The 13,716-nt window shown below is 43.8% G+C and overlaps 1 protein-coding gene across 4 annotated transcripts; it reads right to left on the bottom strand.

Moving 5' to 3' along the window:
• Positions 1-763: 763 nt before the first annotated feature.
• On the bottom strand, positions 764-13,607 carry ctbp1l (C-terminal binding protein 1-like). Of its 4 annotated transcripts, none has more exons than XM_003455176.5 (11): positions 13,300-13,607; positions 12,198-12,246; positions 11,681-11,827; positions 7,868-8,022; positions 6,843-6,987; positions 6,520-6,726; positions 6,188-6,402; positions 5,327-5,457; positions 5,093-5,220; positions 4,188-4,305; positions 764-4,099 (listed from the first exon to the last, which is right to left on the bottom strand). In XM_003455176.5, the coding sequence occupies exons 3-11, from the start codon at positions 11,739-11,741 to the stop codon at positions 3,913-3,915; spliced, it is 1,347 nt and encodes a 448-aa protein (XP_003455224.1). In that variant the 5' UTR covers positions 11,742-11,827; positions 12,198-12,246; positions 13,300-13,607; the 3' UTR covers positions 764-3,912. The 4 variants fall into 4 exon arrangements, with proteins under 4 accessions (XP_003455224.1, XP_005467859.1, XP_005467860.1 ...); XM_005467802.4 differs by lacking the exon at positions 13,300-13,607 and adding an exon at positions 12,981-13,099 and having other exon boundaries at positions 3,913-4,099; XM_005467803.4 differs by lacking the exon at positions 13,300-13,607 and adding an exon at positions 12,664-12,870 and having other exon boundaries at positions 3,913-4,099.
• Between the last annotated feature and the right edge of the window lie 109 nt (positions 13,608-13,716).

Genomic DNA, 13,716 nt, shown 5'->3' with positions numbered 1-13,716 from the left:
ATAACGAAGCACAGACCCCCTTTTTTCCCCTAAAGAAATTACCAAAGGCAGTGTTAAAGGTTCAGTACACAGCAGGACGCCTGGTAACAGCTTATGACTGCAAAGAAAGAAGTGAGAGAAGTTTCATTTTTTAAGATTTTATTAAAATACGGTGTGGAGTTTACCATTGGAAGTTACCATCACAAACATGATTGTTTCTAATAAAAAAGTAAACAAAACAAAAAATAAAGCTTAAGAGTCTAGTTACAGGAGAATTTTTTTTAATTTGTTTTTTTTTTTGTTTTGTTTTTGCAGTCTGGTGAAAGAAAAAACAACAAAACAAAACAAAAATCAATTCACAATGAGAGTGAGTGGAAAGAAAAAAAAATGTTCACATGTTGTAAAAATACATTTCCCAATTTTAACATTACACACAGTCACTTCCAAGCATTCATTCATTCATTCCTTGTTAGATGGTTAGATGTCAGTGCTAAAAGAAAGCAAAAATGAAAGAGTAAAAGAAAAAAAAAGTTCAGACCTGTGCACAAAGGGATCGAAGGGGAGAGCGGTTTCCAAAAACAAGAAAAGGAAAAAAAATGCAGGAGGCTGTTCTACATTGTCAGGGCGGAAAACTTGGGATGAGGGACAAGAGACAGAGGGCGACTGCTGGAGGATATGTGTGCATTTTGAACCCTGAGAGAGAAAAAGTGACCAACTCTCACCATAATTTTCTCCTTTTGCTTTTTGTCAACAGACCACACCAGAGTCCGCTTTGTCCTCCCCCTACCAGTCACACCGGGGCTCCGGCTCCGAGACTTTTAAGAGCAGCAGAGCGGTGATGGTAACGGTGGCGGGGCAGTCTCACGCCCAAGAGTGAAATATCAGCTGTGAGCATACTCACACTGTGCTTATCTGTTAGCCAACACACATACACTCTCTGCCCGGCTGATTTGAACTATTAAACCAGGAAGTAAGAAAAAAGACATTTAAAATAACGCTGTACAGCACAGGATTGATGTGCTGCAGAATGAGCTAAAAGGCTAAATGTGGTTCGTCACTGATAAAGAAACACAAGGTGCAGTAGATTTAGGCCTGCTGGGGTGTGAGGAGCTTTTTGCGGAGAGGCCTTGAATGTGGCCCAATCTTCTTTTTTCTTTTGGCTGGGTGTGTCTCCTGACTTCACCTGCTGTGGTCAACTGTATTAAGGCAGTGAGTGGTTCCATGGCGAATTTCTCTAACAGCTACTATTATGGGGAGAGAGTAAGTAAGGCCCACAGGATATCAGCTGGAGAGAAAAGGTGGTGGGATCAGACAAATTTCTTTTAAGAAGAAAAAAATAATAAAAATTGGGGCCCGGGGGGGAAAGAGGGATCTCTCGATCTCTGAAATGTTTCAGTACAACATGTAGAACACAGACAGCATATCCATTAAAATAAAACAGAACGGTTTTCATAACAGTGCACTGATGAACTGAAAAAAATATATATATAATCATCATCATCATCATCATCATCATCATCATCAACAGCAAAAAAATTTAAGATTACTATTATGCTCATAATCCAAACTATGGGGGTTATTTATTAAAAATATATACTCATCACATGACAGAGGAGCCTAACATCTCAGGACAGACGCGCTCCACGTCTGTCATAGACTCTGAGGGGGGAAACTGTACATCACTGGAAACTGACCACGACAAACATGGCAACTCGGGTTGGAAACACTCGGTGGGGTCTGGTAGGAGGGAGTGGGGGGGCAATAGTATTTCCCCTTAAAAATTACCTCACATGCACTATAGATAGAGCAGCTTGACGAAGGGGGATTAAATGAATAAAACAGCACCTACTACTACTGTTCTAGTAAAAGAAAACTAGCAGATCACAACGATCGCCTTCTGTTTTGTTTTTTTCCTTCTTTTTTTCTCATTTTTCCATCAGCCAGTAAGATTGGGACTGAAACACATCAACTACAGTCTGAATCTGTGCCGAATTCTTCCACAATGAGGAAATAAAAAGGTAAAGGCAAACAGATACGCATTGGTTTTAATGCCTGAGTATTCGATGATCTTATCGAACTTACAAAGATATTGTCAAATTATTTTATGGGGCTTTTTTTTTTTTGTTTTTTTAAAATTGTATCATTACTGCTACCATTTTACAACCCTTCTAGTAAAGAATAGTAAAGATGCATCTAGAAAATCTGTACAAAAAAATAAAAGGGTATGCACGGTACATTCAATATCTGTTACTGAGGTACTAGAAGTGGTGTTCCCATGACACCAGGGCAACAGCGTTTAAGAGTTACTCCTAGGGGCTATTCCTTTGGAACGACAACAGCTTGTTATAAGGGTGAGGGAACATACAAACACACACTCGCACGCAAACCCACACTATCGCGCGCGCACACGCACACACACACACACACACACACCCATGCCACGGTCATTAACGAGCCAGCATGCAAGAACACCGTCCCATTTGCTCCTACGGAGAATCTAATCTCTACCGTCCCCTCACACTTTGAAGGAATTGATGGATTCATGAGCAGATGTATAGGGTTGGAGCATCACAGTGGGAGAATAGTGGAGGGTGGGTGACTGAGTGGGTGGGTGTGTGGGTGGTTGTGGCGCGATCTTAACAATAAGGCGGTAATCTATCCCTGGTCACCCCTCCTGTGGTTTGAACGTCGGCAGTGTGTCATCGTGTTCTTCGTCACTAAAGGTTACCTGTAACTGTGACTGAGAGAAGCTGCAGGCAGCTTCCTCTGCTCTGAGCAGCCAGACAGCGCCCTCTGCTGAAATGCTGCTGGGTTTCCAGCCGGGAAGGAAATGAAAAACAGAAAAGCTGCTGCAATCGAGGCCCTGTGGGCACCAGGTGCACAGGACCTCACACACTCACTCGCACACTCACACACACACACAAACGCACACCACTCAAGACTGCTGGCAAGAGATAGAAATTCATACCAGGACATGCAGGTACATCTCTGATATGACGCTCAGAGGTTTTATCTCATGACATCACAATCCAAAAGGGGAAAAGCGTGTGTAAATACAGGGATGACTGTCCTAAAACTAGACAATCGCAGCAGTGAAAGTTGACAAAGAATAATGGGTTTAATACTCACAGACGAGTTTAGCAGATAAAAAACATACTGTGACAGTCAGAGAGCTCCACACTGACAGCATTATGGATCCCTCTGCTGAGCAAGCTGATGACAGCGCAGAGGAGAGACAAGGGCCAAAGTGGGCTAAAGGGTTAGCTAGATACTTGGCAGGGAGAAGAGGATGTACTGTTTGTGATTCTGTCCTGTTTTCTTCTTTTACTTCAGTACACACTTCCCCCCCATCATGAGAAAGATGGAAAGGGTAAGAAAAAGAAAAGAGGAAGAGAGCAGTAACATGAGCCATTAATGTACAAAAGTGGGGCTTCAACCATTCTGTGTCTGTGCCTCTAGTGGTCAGAGGAGGACTGCAAGAGGCAGACTGTAAAGCCTCGTGTCAGAAATGCTTTTTTTCTTGTTTTCTTCTTTTTTAAACAAACAAACATTAACATCTAGAACCAGAGCAGATCAACTTTCCATTAAAACAACAACCAACTAAGGAAATAAACCAATCCAATCACTGAATCCTTGAGAACACAGTTATTGCTGACGTAGTGGGGGAGTGAAGGAGATGAGGGGATGGTGGGTGAGCCGGTGGATGGAGGCAAGGGTGTGTTCTGGGTGTGGGGGGGTGGTGGTGGTGGGGAGGATTGTTGTGGTGTGGACAGGTCACTCCTGGGCTGGTTATGTGATCTGAGAAAAGACTGTAGAGCCACGTCAGGTCAAACTAGTGCTGCCGATGTACTGGAGGGTAGGGTTGCGTCTGATCCTGGGAGGCGGGGGTTGGTTTCCAGAGATGACGGAATGTGCTGACGGCGGTGGGGGGGGCTATTGGTCGGAAGGGATGTCTCTGTCGGCTTCGGCCTTAGTAGGTTGCCCCGGGGATGGGGCGTGAGGGGGGTGGGAGACGGGGGCGATGCCATGTGCCAGGGTTCCTGGAACCAAACTTTCAACGCCTGCGGCAGCTCCTGGGAGGCCGCCTGCTGCTGCAACATTGATCAGCCCCGGAGGAAATCTGACACAGAGCCAAACAAAATCAGATCAGGTTAAATTCAGCCTCATCAACAATGAGGTAATCTCGGTCGATCCTCCACTCCGCTCACCTGTAGGCGGCTCCATTTAGTTCTGGGTGAACAGTAGCGGCCTCCATGCCGGGCCACTGAGAGGCTGCCATCAGATACTCCTTATTAACACAGTTCTTCAGACTGTCGGGGATACGCCCTGCAGTAAACAAACCACATAGTTACGCCGTCAGATATGACCAACAACCTCCTTATTCAGCTACCTGATACATTTCAGGTTTAATGTTCTAGAAATATGAGTCAAAACAGTCTCAGCATGGCAACAGGGAACACGTTACTCCAATGAAGCCTGTGTATTCATCATACATGCTCTGTGTTTGCTGGTAGGTATTTCATTTTCAAATTGTAGATGTGGAAATATAATCAAGAATTTAAAAATTCGTGTTTTTGGAATTTTACTCTTTAACCTCTTCTCCCATAAAGACAATATTTGACGACCTCCCATGGACACTTAATGAGTTTTGACACTTCGGTCATAAAACCTTGGATTGATGCTCATTAGAACAGTTTCCAGGTTTTTCCAAGGGTAGTGCTAGTGAAGTGTAAAGGCAGACTTCACCTTCACTAACAACTGATCCAAACTGAGTAACTTTGTCCTGAAAGCCGGTCTGAAATATGACAGTAACTGCTCAGTTCAAAAAAGAGAAACAGAGTTTTAGAGTACTACCAGGAGTACCCCCTATCACTCATCTTAAGAAAATCCAGAATTAGTCAGACTCCAGCTCTGATCCACTAATTCTGCACTTGTCCTAACCACAAAAAACCTGTATGCATGCTTAGAGATACAAACACTGGGCGATTCACAGAACCCAAACTGTCATTAGAAAAGTGACAGTTGCCAAAAAAGTGAGGAGTGTCACATCATAATGCGTTCACTGCAGCGAAAGAAATGACTCGATCTCATAAGATTTGTGTACACGTCTTACCAGTGATGGCCCGGCGCACCTCTCTGGCTGCCTCTTCACGAGCCTCGACAGAGGCCTGCTCACTGTACCAAGATGTGTGCGGGGTACAGATCAGGTTGGGGGCATCCTTCAGAGGGCCTGTTGAAAAACTGGAGAGAAGAAAGTACAGGCTGTTACAAAGAGAGCACTGAGGGTTTGCACCACACTTATGTATGAATCTAGTGGGCCAGTTAGAGCCCAGTTCACTGGGGTTACCTGAAGGGTTCTGTCTCATGGACGTCCAGGGCGGCACCTCGTATCCGGCCTTCCTTTAGGGCCTGAGCCAGTGCTTTCTCATCCACCAGACCGCCTCTAGATGTGTTCACCAGGAAGGCTCCTTGACGCATCTGTGTCATTAACAATATCATTCAACAATGTGGATGAGAGCTTGCGAGGAAAGGCTGAGAATTTCAATTTGCAGCAAAATGCAGTACAAACTGAAACAAATGAGCACCATTAAACTCTGATTAACACACACAGTCACACAATTACAATGTTTGGCTCAGGCAAAGCTGCAAATGTTTGAAATGTCTGGCACATAAAAACATTGACTCTCATTTAAAGTCCTGGTGCTTTTTGTGATTATTTACAAAACACCAGCCAGTAGTTCTTGTGTGCTAAAGCAGCAGTTTACTAACTGATGCTAGATAACGATTATGTTGAATTAATCCTACCAAAAAACTACAATCAAAGCATTCAAAGACCCCTGCAGAAAAATATTTCTCTCATCCTCACAAAGAGCAGTAAGGCAGAATTAGGCAGGAACGATTCCTCAAATGTTACTGAAGTCATTTTGATAATCATATGGATATGACAAATACATCTAAAATTAATAACCTAACTGAACCAAATGATTATCAGCTGATGCAAGATAACATTTAGAGAAGTACGGCAGAATGCAGTCGTATCTAATCTCATCTAAAATAAGCAACGCAAGCTATTCGCAGGGTTTAAACAGATAGCAAAGGTATGTTGTCACTAGACAATCTATTCTAAACAAAACATAGCTGAGGTGGAAGTAATGCTACCCTCCCTGAAGCTAACTTTGTTTTGGATATTTGGAGTATATTCACACACCTGTTTGATGGTGAAGTCATTAATGAGATGGTGGTTGTGCTCATTGAGGCTGCAATGCAGGGACACACAGTCAGAGTGGATCAGCAAGTCCTGCAGAGTGGCCATTCTCTGCAGGCCGAGTGAGCGCTCCACGCCATCGGGCAGGTAAGGGTCATAAAAGATCACGCCAAAACCAAAGGCCTTTGCCCGCAGAGCCACTGCTTGACCAACACGCCCTGGAAGGAGGAAGGGGAGGTTAGGGTATAAGAAGCCATTAGTGTTGCACAGGCTTAAATTAAAATTTCTCAGATTTCCTTACTTTGATGCCACCCCTCACGACGCTCTTTACTCACCTAGACCAATAATGCCCAGCGTTTCCCCCCGGATACGAGCGGCGCCACCAGCCACCTCCCTGATCTGCTCCACGCTAGAAGCGCGGGTCCCCTCCCTTAGAGCTTGGTGCATCCAGGTTACTCGCCTGTACAGGTTGAGAATCAGACATAGCGAAGTGTCGGCTGTCTCTTCCACTGAGGCTGCTGGCACGTTACAGACAGCGATGCCTGAATAACGGGTAGAAAAGAAAAAAGAAACAGTAACTAAACTGTGTTCTGTTTTACTGTGTGACAGCATAGCTGTACAAGTCTATGAAAATACAGTAGAAATTTAATCCTCTCACCCAGCTCGGCGGCTGCTTTGACATCAACGTTGTCGAAGCCAGAGCCGATCCTGACAATTACTCGTAGGCCTTTAAACTTTTCCAAGTCATCTCTGGATAGAGTGATAGTGTGGTACAGTAGAGCGGCCACTGCCTCGTTTAGCACCTGTTGGAGACAGATGGAAATTATAACACCTCAGTGTTCATCTCAGAGGACTGCACTTATCATTCTGTTATTAGGCCACAGTGTTGTGCATAGATTTCGATTCCACTTGTAGAGGAGGTGCATGCATACATGCTTTCTTAAAAAGATAATCAAATAATACAGCTGTTCTTTACAAATCTATTGCTAAGTACATTATGACAAATGAATAATCGAGTGAGAAAAGAAAGAAATAATAAACTACACATCAACTGCATTCATCTTCACTGTCTTGGGCTGCAGCTAGCAGTGCTAATCCTGAGTGACTTCACGTTGTTTGTACATGAACCACTTTTACATCTGCTGCAGGTTCTGTTAAGAGCGATTCTCCTGCTCATAATGGAGTTTCAAAGCAGAGCGAGGACTAACAATCTCCGGCTGCAGCCCAGGATGGTGTAGATGGAATCTTTCCAACCACGGGACAGATCGTTTCTTAGGAAGCAGGTGAATGATAGTGAGGACCGCTACAATAGCATCCTGGCCAGCAAGGCAGCCAGCAAGAAAAACATGAGACAGGAAGGTCAGAGGTAGCTAGTAACTGAGCCTTCCAAGTAAGGGGAAAAAAAGGGAAGTAGTGAGTGGGTTTTTCTGTCTGAGAGACTACATAACATAACATAACATAACATAAAATGTGCTTGTTAATATGTCTGCGCCATCCATCAGAGCCAAATCTGGGGGGGAATTTTTTCTTCCCGCAGGTTTCTCTTGTGTAGACAGCTTAGATGCTGTCTGAAATGTACAACTCTAAGAAAAGGGACTGCAGCCTTTTTTGACATTTAGAAGGTGTTTCATGTGACATCAGAATGTGGTGCCTTTTCAACGTGTGTGCTTGTGTCTCCTCTACCTTCTCGTGAATCTCTTGTGTAGACTGGGCATCACAGAAAGCCACTGTGGCCACATCTTTCAGGATGGGCATCTCCACAGTGCAGTCACGCCCGTCCAGCAGGGCCACCAGAGGCCGAGGGTGCATCGGCCCATTCAGGATTGGGGGTCGGATACCTGAGTCCACCGGGGAGAAAAGGGACAAATATGCATCAAATCAATCTGAAGCAAGAACCAGGTAAAAGGTATCAAATTGCCACAGAGGCATGTGAGCACTTGTTTTCAAATAGATTTTGTTACACAGCCTTTCTACTTTTTTTGCCCCCTTTCAAATGTAGCTTTCACATGATATTTGACGTAAACAGCTACCAGATACTTGCATTTCAGAAACTGTAAATTTTAGCTGGAGGTTTGTGACTCAACAGTCTGCATTTCCCATGTCTGGACTATCCGACGTGATACAAGTCATCATACCCTAACAAAAAAATCCCCCTGCGCACATGGCTAAACGGAGCTAGACAATAATAACTCAAGACTTTTATGACTGTATTTTTCCAACACTTACACCAGAACCCTAAGGGAACTATCAAGATGGCGTGTTTAAGTGTGTGTGTGTTTATACCAAGTGTTTTAAGGTTACAAAAGCAATGTGTAACCATATCTATGATGGGGCATGGACAGTGTCCAGCCATCTGCCCTAGTTGGCAGTGAACTCCAGCTCTGTTTAGGATAGCATGTAACCATTACACACTGTCAAGACTTCACAGATCCATCGCATCCTGTTCAAATCTACTGCTCATAAACGAGAAGCTCGGACACTGGTTAATGAAAGAGAGGCTTTTAGTTAAGTGTTAATTCTGGGAACTTGGCCTGCCTACTGTATGAGCAGACGGGTGGGGGAGGGACAACGGGGGTGAGGTGATGGGTGTATGATGACTGGGGGAGGGGCGGAGAAAACTGTGGGGTCTCTGGGAGGAGGTTGTAGGGATTGGAGATGAGAGGGGGGGGGCCTGAGTCATGACCTAAATTCTCCCGTCTGGAAGAGTCCCTACTTCTTATTTTTCCCTTTCTACCCATTTTTTCAGTTGCAGATTCACAAACACCTCAGCAGCAAACATCTGCACAACTGGCTCATGTGCACTACGGTCAATATTGCCACAAATCAGAGGGATCAATAGGGATGCCGCCAGAACCGATATGGTAGCTAAGAAAAACAGGAAGTACTTTGTATTCGAGGGTGGGTGAGCAAGGGATGATAAGCACAACATGCCCTCTGCAAATTAAATGATATAATGTTTTTCAGAGAAAGGGAGGAAATACTTCCAGTTGAGCAAAGCACCTGAAAGACCGGCATCCAGATTGGTTCACAGAATTCAAGTTGAGTGGGTTTCAATTCATAGTATCAGCAAACAAAGTATTGTCTTTCTTAGGTTATCCTGAAATACACGTTAGCGTTTTGTTTGAGACAGCTGGCACTGCTGTTGTGAAATTAACTTTGTTTTATAGGCTGAAATGTTTGCAATGGCTAACACTAAATGCTTATGCCAACATAATGTAACCGTAACATTAGTAAGCTAGTCGGCAAACATCCGAACACTTCAGTCTTTGTCTTCTCAAAAAAGAAATTATAATATTAATATCTTAACTAAATGATCTGCTACGTCAGTGTTTTAACACAATGTTTAAGTATGTTGGATAATCATTTTGTTTTTGGTATATAGAATCGTATTATTACTGGTACAGACTATTAAATTAAATTAATAAACACCACATCATTGCAAAAACAGCTACATCAGTAAGTGTGTTTTACTCTGCTCACTGCAGTTTTCTCACATGAAATCTGCAGAAATCTTTCAGGAGAATCAGATCCAACAATTATTTCTCAGGATTAGCAGACAACAGGAGATTGTCCACTTGGGTAGAGCCTGCTGGAGGCAGGACACATGACACCCACTCACTCGCTGTGGATTCTCTAGACAATTTACCTGTGCTATTCACACATTTCGCTGTGTTTGAGCCAGGTAAAGTCCACTTAACACCTGGATCGAGAGCTGGATAACCTGTCCAAATAATCTCTAGGAACGCCTGAAGGCGACTTTACCGTCTTCAGGCTCAGACTGACTCCACACATGCGCCAACACTCACTATCTCAGTCCTGCTGGGTGACAGGTGTGTGCGCGCCTGCCCCCATGGTGGGGAGTGTGACAAGCAGGAACATTTACTTGGACATAGGACAGGACGTAATGGTGAGACTGTTGAAGAAGAAAAGGCGCTGGTAGCCGGGGGGTGGAAAACAAATATTTGCAAAAGCTTCCTCTGACGCCTGAGCATATCTCAATTCATGGATAAAATGCACACAAGCTGGGGGGGAAAGGTATTTATAAAGCCTGGTACACTCAATCTGATGCACACCATTTAGCAGTGTGATTCACATTTGCGGCAGAAGGTTCAAGAATGCCGTCATGCTGACTGCAAACAGGCTAAAAAAAACAAACAAAGACTCTTACTATGGAGAAAAACCCAAATGGGTGCGTCACAAAGACTCCCTGTGTAAAAATATATATCCAAGTAGGCCTACACAGAGAGCAATCTGAGCAAAGGACATCGGCATACCCGAGGCCTACAACGAGCGAGCGTGGCCGCACACACAATGCAATTCATTCAGTGATTCATTCATTCTCCCTCCCTCTCCCTTTCTTTCCCCTTACACTCCCCCCCCCCCCCCCCCCGTAGTTAGAGTAAGAGGTGAGGGGGGAGGGGCAGCAAGCGATGATAATGCAGCAAGCAGCAGTACTCCACCCAGACACAGTGAGACCCACATACACACACATGCGATTATTCAGTTCCTTCTTAGCGCCTGCGACACCAACACACACTAAACACAAAAAAGAAAAAAAAAAAGAAAAAAGGGAAACTGCACACACATAGCCGGCACCACACCCAGAGCCTAGATCCCTTCCCCCCTTCCACAGTTGACAAATTTCAAAAACACATGCCGATATAGAAAACACATGAAGCACCGGGGCTAACCTTGCATTATGAAGTCTGTCAGCCTGTCTTCCTCTCTCTCTACCCTCGCCTTGCTCTCCCTCTATTGCTCGTTTTTTTTCCTCCCTCTCTCTCTGTTAGCCTGCTCTTGGCTGACTGGATCCCAGCTGTCATCCACGCCCAGCCCCTCCCCCACAGCCTGCCTCCAATCACCGGGCGACTCTATTGAGAGCCAGCCAACCAGCACTAACCTCATTAGCATAGCCCAAGCCTAGGCTGAGAGCGGTTTGGGGGGCTGTTGTCGTTTTTTAAAGAGACAGCTGGCCCGTTTCCCTGTAGCTGCGGCCACGACCCTTCACCTTGTCCTCTCTCCCTTTCACCCGTCTCCTGAGACTCTTCCAGACGCTTCCCTCCATTTTAGCGCACCGTTATGTCTCATCACCATCATCAACTCTCCACTCTGCAACCACTGTATCTCTAGAAATCTGCAGTGTAACATCTCCAAATGGATTCTGCTAAAAAGATCCAAGTTCATCTATTTTCCTCACCCAAAAACTGAAACAATTAATTTCACCGTGACTGTAAGCATTTCAAATTCTTCACTACTGTCCGCCTTAGGAGTTAAAACCCCTGTGAGTTGTGTCTTAAAAGCTGGTTTTCTCATGAGGACACAGCATGAAGCAAATCTCTTGTGCAACCAAGTATTAAAGATTATTTCATAAGAAACTATCATTATGTGCAATGGCACAGGAAAATTACAAACAAATGTTATTATACTTCCTCCAAACACTTATATATAATTTTTGAAGCTCCTACATATATATGAATGTAATGCTTAAAGTCTCACCCTCACAAATGCGGTCAAGTCTCTGCCGCTTGATTTGTTTGTGCTTGTCCATCAGAGCCATACACCAAGCAGTCTAAACCCGGGGACACAGAAAGAACAGATCCAAGTGCTGGCAGGGCCCCTTTAATGACGTCCACGTATTTTCACCTGCATACAAGAATCCAGCCAAAAATGAAAAGATGAATTTTTTTTAAATGCATCCTTATGTTGACACGTGCATTAAACCCAGACTTGCAAAAGAAAAGTAATGAGGATTTTAGATTTTTTTCTTTTAAAGAGTCACAATTTTTTTGGGCATTGAGTTTGGAGTATTAGAAATTAGCGTAATCAAATTAGCCAGGAATGAAAACAAACTCAAGTTAAACGTTTTTCACAAGATCAAGTGATAACTTAAGCTAAAAAAAAGTTACAGGACTACAGTTTTCAGGGGGTTGGGGGAAATATACTGTATATCTATCCACAGAAACTTATTATAGGGTTTTATTAGTACAGCTGCAGGGTTTAGACAGACACTCACCTGGAGAACAGCGTCTGGTGCACCAGTCAGGTTCACAACTTAGTTTACACTGTAAACAAAGCAGAGATAAAATTACTTTAGGTGATAATAATGCGAAACAGTGACGCTGCAGGTGGCTCATTAAAAATAAAAAATAAAAAAGAACTGAATAAAACTCGACACTTATAACATCACATGCACAGCAATTGGCCATCAATGATATGGCCATCATCATCAAAAATATTTTTGATAAAAGTATTTTGCGCTGTACAACTCGCATAAAGTTTTCTTCCTTCTTTTTCACAGTTACACTTGTTCATGTTCATGCTCTCCAACTTTCTCCTTAACTTTACTACAACAATCTGTGCACACAGTACAAATAAACAGTATGAAAGGACACCCTTGATAACTTTTTGGTTATAATATCCCCCACGGTTAGCTCCTAAATTACCGTTAATGAACTAGTTAGCTTACAGTGCTAGCTCACCCGTTTCTACTCTATCCAGAAACACCGGGGCGCTTAGAATGAATGGAGGATAGCGTTCATCCGTTAAATGCAAACATTACATTTATTAACTCATATACGCAACTGACATTAACTAAAGTCCACTCCGAGTTAGTTCAGCTAACATTAACTTTTGAATCGCAATCCGAGCTATCGCTAACTAAACATAGCACAGTAGCTAGCTGCGCGACGGTGGCTAGCTAACCCAAACACAAACACTTGAGGACTCTCTAACATTTTAGTGGCAAGTTCAAACTCCCGCCAACTCTCGAATACACATTGTTTTTGATATTATTTACTTCTCATTAACTCGTGAATAGTGTTGCTACAACCCCCGTCCACAAATACATGTGAGGCGTTTGAAGCGTTGCTAACGTTAGCTAGCTATCGCCGATAACTAGCGTGCAGCTGAGTGTGTGGGAGATGAGAGCAGAGGGGGAGCCCATTTCGTCCGATCTGTTATCAGCGAAGAGCGGTACAATGTGAAATATCTGACCCAGAAGCTTTAAAATCAATAGTTCTTCGGGGAAGGAACAATCGCCCGTATGCTTGATTTGAACCACATCTACTTTGTGAACTAAAAAGCGAATCTTGTGAGGAGAAATGATAATTATTTACCCCGAATAAACTCTTTGAGGAGTGCTCAGACAGTGTGCGTGCGTCGGCGGTGTTCCCTCTCTCCCGATCGCCATGAAATTAGACAAAGAGGAAGTGGCTTGTCGATGTGGGGGTCAGACAGTGTGCGAGAAAGCATCCTTGGACTGGAAGGAGCGCCCTCACCTTTCAAGGCGGAACGACAAAGACGCGCAAACTCTAGTGCAACAAGTCTGCAGGCAGCTATCAAAACTTTCTGCTTAAACTTTAACTTCGTGTGCAGCGTTTTCACACATACACCCGCAGATCCGATTATGCTTAATTTGTAAATCGGTTACAGCTAGCTATAATAACGTTTAAAGGAAAAAACACATTTTCTCCCCGAGCGCGAAATTAAGGTGTCTGTGTGTCAATATCTCATGTTAACCAACCCAAATCGGA

Source organism: Oreochromis niloticus, linkage group LG2, assembly GCF_001858045.2.
Source record: "Oreochromis niloticus isolate F11D_XX linkage group LG2, O_niloticus_UMD_NMBU, whole genome shotgun sequence".
Classification (NCBI taxonomy): domain Eukaryota; kingdom Metazoa; phylum Chordata; class Actinopteri; order Cichliformes; family Cichlidae; genus Oreochromis; species Oreochromis niloticus.
The sequence above is the reverse complement of the archived record's forward strand: the minus strand, read 5'-3'. Positions and strand labels throughout refer to the sequence as shown.

Bases quoted from the DNA above. Each gene is read 5' to 3' on its own strand.
- ctbp1l (XM_003455176.5), bottom strand. From the start codon at position 11,741: ATGGCTCTGATGGACAAGCACAAACAAATCAAGCGGCAGAGACTTGAC. The intron at 6,988-7,867 runs GTAGAGGAGACA...TGTCTCCAACAG, and splicing joins CACAAGAGATTCACGAGAAG to GTGCTAAACGAGGCAGTGGC. The intron at 4,100-4,187 runs GTGAGCGGAGTG...GCTCTGTGTCAG, and splicing joins CTAAATGGAGCCGCCTACAG to ATTTCCTCCGGGGCTGATCA.